The sequence below is a fragment of the Ursus arctos genome, unplaced genomic scaffold, assembly GCF_023065955.2.
Source record: "Ursus arctos isolate Adak ecotype North America unplaced genomic scaffold, UrsArc2.0 scaffold_7, whole genome shotgun sequence".
NCBI lineage: Eukaryota > Metazoa > Chordata > Mammalia > Carnivora > Ursidae > Ursus > Ursus arctos.
This window is the reverse complement of record NW_026623089.1, coordinates 40052608-40060974: the sequence shown is the minus strand read 5'-3', so window position 1 is coordinate 40060974 and position 8367 is coordinate 40052608. Positions and strand designations below refer to the sequence as shown.

General features: G+C 36.9%; 2 protein-coding genes across 2 annotated transcripts in view; one reads left to right on the top strand and one right to left on the bottom strand.

Moving 5' to 3' along the window:
* Nucleotides 1-282: 282 nt before the first annotated feature.
* LOC130543070 (tyrosine-protein phosphatase non-receptor type 20-like) overlaps nt 283-8367 on the bottom strand; it is a 31767-nt gene continuing 23682 nt past the window's right edge. Inside the window, exon 7 of the mRNA XM_057308823.1 lies at nt 283-467. Coding sequence (XP_057164806.1) covers nt 283-467 — 185 coding nt within the window. The remainder of the gene's footprint in view (nt 468-8367) is intronic.
* LOC113243102 (activated RNA polymerase II transcriptional coactivator p15-like) lies at nt 7755-8096 on the top strand. Its single transcript, XM_044378036.2, has one exon. It carries the CDS (start codon nt 7755-7757, stop codon nt 8094-8096), a length of 342 nt encoding a protein of 113 aa, XP_044233971.1.

Genomic DNA, 8367 nt, shown 5'->3' with positions numbered 1-8367 from the left:
AAAAAGGAAAGAAAGGGTAGAATAGTTAGTAAAGTATATGCCCATAGTTTTCTGGACATTTATATGACAAACTTAACAGTGGAAAGGGGGCCTAGGAACTCAAGAGAGAAAAACAAAGAGACTTTATCCATTTTATAACCTTTTATGCTATTTAATTTTTTTCTATATAAACCTATTACTTTAAAAACAAACTTAACATTTAAAAACAAAAACAAAGTACTCAATCTAAAAGAAAGGGGAAAAAAGGAAGAAAAAAAAACCCTCTATTAGTAGTGTGGAAAATCACATATAGACTTTTGTTAAGACCAAAATATTTACCAGAAATTCCTGGAGGATTTCATATTCTGCTACTTTTTTCTCAAGCACTTTAAAATAATCCCTGATGACTGATTGCTCATGAAAATTGAATAGTAATGGTCGAAACTGAGCCAACTGAGCTAGCTCCCTTTCAGAAACAATTTGTAGACCTAAGAAAAAGAAAAAATCATATTTTTAAAGAGTTACTCATATGTATGTGAAGGGAGATTTTATTTTGTCACGTTTTCTCTTAAGTGAAGGCACAGCCACTTAAGGATTAATGAAAATTTATTTTTCCAGAAGTGAAGTCTATTACTTTGAAAGAAAGAATCCTTGTTTTAGAAAAATCATGAACCTTGAAATTACACAAAATCCACTATTCTTAGAAAAAACTCTTCAGTGCTATAAATATAAAAGACGCTATAGACTGAGAAGTGTTCTGCTTTATAGTGTGAATTAAGTATATGTGCTGACAGTTATGCCAAGGCCAGCATCTACAAACAAGACTTGGATGGGAAAAAGTGAGAACTTTTGCCCTCCTCCAGACCAAGTATTTGAAAGTCCCTGGAGTCTGAGAGGAGAGGATATGGAGAGTATAACATCTCTTACTCTAAAACAGATCAAGCACACACATGCACATACCACACACAACACACATACACATACCCACCAAGGATAGAGAGGCTCCATATAATTAATAAGACTAAAAATATATATAATATGCAATATAATTATATATAATAAATATTTTGATATACATTATAGTTACACATGTATAACCAATAATAATAGAAGAGAATACATGCTATTTAATAGTACACACATTATTTTAATGATGATCTTTTAGGTCATGTTGACAGTCTAGATTCCAGATATCTGAAAATTTACAGATCATGTCCACTGACCAAAATGCAATAAATCTAGAAATCAATATTAAAAGAATATTTTTTAAATTTCAGAATTTTGAGGTAATGTGCTCAAGTGAAGCCAGTTCTCAAAATCTCTTTCCAAAGCCAACTAATATGAACAAAAATCAAGTTAATACTGGCAGAAAAAAATATACAAGAAGCAGTTCCACAAAAGGATGGGCATAAAAAAGACGGAAGTTTCTAAAAATATGCACAGCCCTGTAAAACTCTTCTTGTCTTGGAAACCTACTTAACCAAAAGCTCTCTATATGGGTGGGAGTAAGGGACTGTTGGTTGGGAAAGAAAGTCACAGAACTCCTAAAATTTCTCACAAATATCTCTAACCTTAGTATGAGAGGAGCTCTAGGAAGTCCAGAGAGGGAAATAAAATTCCACGAGAGTAGAAGGCATTTTGATCATTTTTGATCCCCAACAGAAAAACCCTTAGAGCTCCCCATGTGTTCCAGCCTTGCTGAAATAGAAGCTGAGAACAGGGAAGGAGGAGAGGAATGAAAAGGTAGAATGACAGTAATGGACACCGTCATTGTCTCCCCAACACTGATTCTACCCTGATGGTTAGTTAGGGCCATATGTGATCACTCCACGATAATTCCCTTGCCAGTGAATAATTCGGCAATATGTAGGTGATCTGAGCCAATGGGAAGTAAAGAGAAGTTTATTCAGGGCTTGTGGGCAAAAGAAGCAAGTCTCTCTCCCATCTCCGTCCACTGCCCAGACGTAAGTCCAGAAGTATAATTATGGCCCTGATTATTACAAGCAGCCCCGCCGTGACATAAAAGGAATGAAATGAATACAGCAAATATGAAAAAAAGAAAACATAAAAAAAACTCTATGATGTTAATGACATCACTGAGCAATTTGATCTTATTGAACTTGGAATACTGCCTACCTCTGTACTTCCACTATGGGAGAAAATATATTTCTTTATTGTTAACATCATTTTCGATTTGGTTTCTTTTTACTGTAGCCTGGCCAAGGATTCCAATCAAGGTGAATGAGTCAGGCTTCAGCTACAGGTCATGGCAATCATCACAGGAAGGGATTTTTGCAGAACGGCAGTTTACAGAGAGGGATTTTACCTAGCAATTTGGCGCTGACATCATTGGACAGGTTAGAAGAGCAGGTGCTTCCCCTCATCGTGGTACAAAAATAACACCACAAAATGGTCTGCCGCAAGAAGAGCTAGCTTTGCCGAAACGAGGAACCTGAGGGAGCTGGACACCACTGCTGTAATCACTAGCTCCTGGATGACACTACTTTAGCAACCACAGAGGAATTAGAAAGTCACCACAACAACTGCTGGCTCTAGTAATGTACCACCTTAGTTACAATGAGACACTAGGAATGCCATGCCTATTATGGTGTGTATCAGCAACATGGATGCTTCCGTTCACACTTCAGTCTTGGCTAAGTGCATAGGATTGGTCAAACCTATACTAACTCCCAGGATTTCTGGGAAATGTAATTTTTAGTTTTCTTGCCTGGACCATACAGAAAGACATGCAGGGAGGAGAATGTGATCAATGTTGTGTAAACCAGTCTATAACATCTGCAACACAACTCATCCACACCATTGAGTTTTCTGTTCTTTTCCCCAACCCTTCCACACACTTGTCATTATCCTCTCAGGCAAAATCCAGCCCTCAAAATGTAGTTTATAATGGAAGATAACTAATCAAACCAAATCAAATAGAATGGGAATCAACAAGAATTCATTCATGATGGGGCACCTGGGTGGCTCAGTCAGTTAAGCATCTGCTTTTGGCTCAGGTCATGATCCCAGGGGCCTGAGACTGAGTCCCACATCAGGCTCCCTGCTCTGCGGGGGGCCTGCTTCTCCCTCTGCCTGCCACTCACCCTGCTTGTGCATGCTCACTCTCTCTCTCTCTGTCAAATAAGTAAAATCTTTAAAAAAAAAAAGCATTCATGCTCTAACAGCAAAATCAAAGAGACGCAGAACTATACATGTTAGCGAACAAGATGGAAATAAAACACAAGATGAAGAAAAAAAATGAGTAAAGCAATATGGTATGCAAAAAAATTCTATCCATTATGAATGGAATATAACCTAAATTATAGATCTATCATCTGTAGGAAGAAGTAATAAGAATATAAATTATTATTTTTTTTTTTTGTAGGATCCACACCCAGCATGGAGCCCAATGCAGGGCTTGAACTCAGGACCCTGAGAACAAGACCTCAGGAGAGATCAAGAGTCAGATGTTTAACTGACTGAGCTACCCAGGTACCCTCAGAATATAAATTATTTTAAATGAGTTTAAAAGTAAGATTAAAAAAAAAAAACAGAATGACCTCTTACACGAGGTTCCCAGAGTAGTCAAATTCATAGATACAGAAAGTAGAATAGTGGTTGTCAAGGGTTGGGGGGAGGGAAAATGCGGAGTTAGTATTTAATGGGTACAGAGTTTCAGTTGAGGAAGAGGAAAGAGTTCTGGGAGATGGATGGTGGGGTTGGCTGCACAACAATAAAAATGTACTTAATACCACTGAACTGGTGAAGATGGTGAATTTCATGTTCTGTATATTTTACCACAATTTTTAAAAATGTCAATAAACCCAGATTCTTTGCATCACTGCAGTCTGTTACCCAGAGATCAGCTGCTGTTATAAGATTAGATTCTCCTCACACTCATGAGAAAATTGTCAACAGCAATCAGAGCCATGCATTTTCCTGCTTACAACCTCTCTCTTAATAAAGCAAAGAGAAAGTTTCCCAAGAGATTCCAACAAACCTTTACCTGAATTTCAGGCAAGGTGTGTATCTGAACCATAACCGGCAAAAGGGATAGGTTTATCCTCAGACCGATGAGGTTCACACCTTGAGTTGAGAGCAACTTCCCAACTTGCTTTGCTGTAACTCCATGGAAATGAGATGATGGGAGTGCTGAAGAATCAGCCACAGTGATCACTACTGTCACTACACAACATCTGCAGCAAACTCGACTCAAATGCAAAATCTGTGTGCAAAATTCAAGCCATTCTTCCAGCTCCTCCACAGCTGCCCCTCCCAGTGCTAGCAATAATCCCCCACATCTCGGTTCTGATGCCTCCCCATGTCTTACCCTACAGTAGTAGGGGAGGTCACATATTTGGGGGACAGGGCAGTAGATGGAGAAGGCATCAGAAAAGAGGCCACATTTACATTTGTATCAATATAACCTAAGAAGTACCTTGAAAACAGGGGTTCCTGCCTCCAACCCAAGAAATGCTGAATCGGAACCTTAAATACAAATTAAATTAAAAAAAAAAAAACAGAATGAGGTGAAAATAAGTTTATAGACCTAAGAAAATAAACGTCAAAAGTACATGATTATAGAATTAATAATTAAATCAAAAACTACAAGAAACAAAGTAGACAGCTGAACATGAGCTTATTCAAAAGACAAAGACATGAATACATAAATTAATGAAGAGAAGACAAGACAAAAAAAAAGATTGTGCATGTAAGGGCCTCATTAGAAGTTCAGAAGAAAAACTTACGATGGGGTAAGGAACTCAAGAAATCTTCCCCTCATGGTACAAGCTTGGAGAGGGAAGCAGCAGCTTCTGTAGGAAAGGTATAATGCCTCATTCAGTTCCTTTTTCTCTATCTCCCCTAAGGATCAAAAGCGTAAGAAGTTGGGAAAGGGGCAGCAAACCCTATTATCCACAAAGCACAGGTTAAGACACAATAGCATTGGGAACTGGGAGGGGAGAAAAGCATCCTCTGCTCAGCCCGTAACATATCCTCTACTCTTAAAGAAAGGACAGGTAATTAAGAAGGTACCATCCCTAAGAACCAGGGACACTGCACCTGCCTACAACTGATGCTGAACAAGGACAACAGAGAATGCACTCCCACCCCCAATTATGTTAGCAAGTAACATAATTACAAATAAGAGCACTCTATTGCTGGGGAATAAACAAGGTCATAGACAGGAACCTTCTCTGAGGTGCACGTGTAATCGGGAGATTTAAAGCAAAGGGTAGATATTGAAATAAACCCTCTGGCATTTTCCATTCTAAGCACAAGGTAACAATACAGGAATTTGAAGCTGGTGATACAGTAAGAGTAAGCACAGCAACATCAAAACCCAAACCCTGCTCAATTCCTGACGAAACTGACTCAACTCATCAGACTGAAGACCTACAAAAGAAAGAGGTATGTCTATTCCTATTTATCTCAGTCTCTTGAACGCAAGACATCCAGATTTCAACAAAGAAATTATATGCACACAAAGAAACAAGGAAAAAAAAAAAAAGTCAAGAGATAAAGCAATCAAAAGAACCAGACAGAGATATGACATAAATGTTAAAACTATCAGACAATTAATTTTAAATAACTAAGATCAAAGCTAAAGGCTTCAGTGGAAAAGTAGACAACATGCATAAACAAATGGGGAATTTCATCAGAGATATGGAAACCACAAAAAATCAAGCAGAAATCCTAAAATGGAAAAACATATAATAGAAATAAAGAATGCTATCAATGGGCTTATCTATAGGCTTGATACAGACAAGAAAAGACTCAGCAAACTTAAAAATAGGTCAATAGGTGTTACTCAAAGTGAAAGAGAAAAAAGAGTCAGGGAAGGCACAGAAGAGAAGATCCAAGAGCTACAGCCCAATATCACACAGACTAATATTCCTATAACTGGAATCCCAAAATAGAACAGAGAGAGGGCGAGGATGGGAATGGAACTGGGCAGAAGAAATATCTGAAATGACAATGGTTAGGAATTTTCCAAAATGAATGAAAGACGCCAAGCATCAGATACAAAAGCTCATCATAAACAATACAAGTCAGAAGACAACCCAGAATCCTATAACCAACAAAAATGTCTTTCAGAAAAAATGAAGAAGAAATAAACACTTTTACAGACAAATACTAAAGGTTCATTAGCAGCACACTTGCACCATAAGAAATGTTCAAGGAAGATCTTTAGGCAAAAGGAATATATTACAGAACAGGAAACTGGATCCACACAAAGATATGAAGACTTCTAAAGATTCCATAAATGTAGCTAAATATAAAATTCATTTTTTTGCTTAATTTTCACTTCTCTGTGGAGGGTAACTGGCTATCTAGAACAAAAGCAGTAAATATGTATTTCATAATTATTGTTATGTAAAATTAAAATGTTTGACAACAATTGCACAAAAAATGGATGGGAGAAATTAGGGAGACACTAACTGGAAGGTCCTTATACCACATGTGAAGTGATATAATGTTATTTGAAGATAGAAAAAACAGACTATGAGAAATTAAAGATGCATACTATAAATCCTAGGGTGACCAAGAGAACATTTTTAAAAGAGGTATAATTAATAAGCCAATTGGGAAAATAAAATGTAATTACAAAATAATCCAAGAGAAGGCAAAAAAAATAGGAAAAAAGATAAAGAATAGAAGAATAAATAGAAAACAATTAGAATGACGGTAGAGTTAAAAGATGGTAGATACAAATTCAAACAGTCTATATATACCCCAATTAAAATCAGAAACTGGGAGACTGGGTGAAAAAGCAAGACCCAACAATACAATGCCCACAAGAAACAACTTTAAATACAAAAATGTAGGCAAGTTAAAAGTAAAGGGATGGCAAAATACATACAATGGGAACACTAATCAAAAGAAGCTGGAGTGGCTATATTAATAGCAGAGAATATCAACAACAAAGTAGACTTCAGACCAAGAACATCGCCAGGTTTAAAAAGGTCATTACTGGGAAGAAGAGGGATGAATGAGGGGAACAAAGAGAATTTTAGAGCAGTAAAACTATTCTGTTTGACACTATAATGGTGGATACATGTCATTACACATTTGTCCCAACCCACAGAATTTACAACACCAACAGCGAACTCTAATATAAATTATGGATTCAGGGTGATAATATGTCGATGCAGATTCATCAATTGTCACAAATATAACACTCTGGTGGGGAAAACTGATAGCGGGGGAGGATACTCATATGTGAAGGCAGTGAGGATATGGGAAATTTCTGTACCTTCTGCTCAGTTTTGCTACAAACTTAAAGCTGCTCTAAAAATTAAACCTATTTTTTAAACAGACAATTACTAATGATAAAGGGGTCAAATCACAGAGAAGACATAACAATGCTAAATGTGTATGCACCTAACAGAATTTCAAAACACACGAAGAAAGAACTGATAGTGCTAAAATTAGAAAGAAAATTCATGATTATAACTGAAGACTTCACTCACAAATCAATGGAACAAGTACACAGAAATTCAGTAATGAACTGAACTGATTTAATTGACCTTTCCAACAACATTATAAAAGTTCTTCTCAAATGCACATGGAACCTTCAACAGATAGACCATATTCTAGGTCAAAAATCAAACCTTAACAAATTAAAAATAATTAATATAAATTATGCCCTTGGACCATAATGAGATTAAACTAAAAATCAATGACATATGTGGAAAATCTTCAAATATTAAGAAAGTTCAAAGCAGAGTTGCAAGTGAGCGATCAGAAGGCAATTCGTCTGCGAGAGTGGAGCAATGCCTAAACCAAAGGAACCTGTTCCTTCAAGCTCTTCCGGCAGTGATTCTGACAGTGAGGCTGACAAAAACTTAAGGAGGAAAAAGCAAGTTACTCCAGAAAAACCTGTGAAGAAGCAAAAGACTGGTGAAACTTCAAGAGCCCTGTCGTCCTCTAAGCACAGGAGCAGCAACAGAGATGATGACATGTTCCAGATTGGGAAAATGAGGTACGTCAGTGTTTGGGACTTTAAAGGGAAAGTCCTAATTGATATTAGAGAATATTGGATGGATCTAGAAGGTGAAATGAAACCTGGAAGAAAAGGTATTTCTTTAAATCCTGAGCAATGGAGCCAGCTATAGGAACAGGTTTTGGACAATGATGATGCAGTAAGAAAACTAAAATCAGCACCATGTGAAATCTGTACTGTCCTAGTTGTTTTAATCTGTCTTTTTACATTGGCTTTTGTTTTCTAAACGCTGTTTTCCAAGCTATTGTATATTTGGATTGCAGAACAATTTGTAAGATGAATACTTTTTTTAATGTGCATTCTTAAAAGTGCTCTGAGTGAAGCTCATTGTGAACTTTATTAGGAGGATTGCTTTGTGCCTGCCACTTAGCGTAAAATAAAAT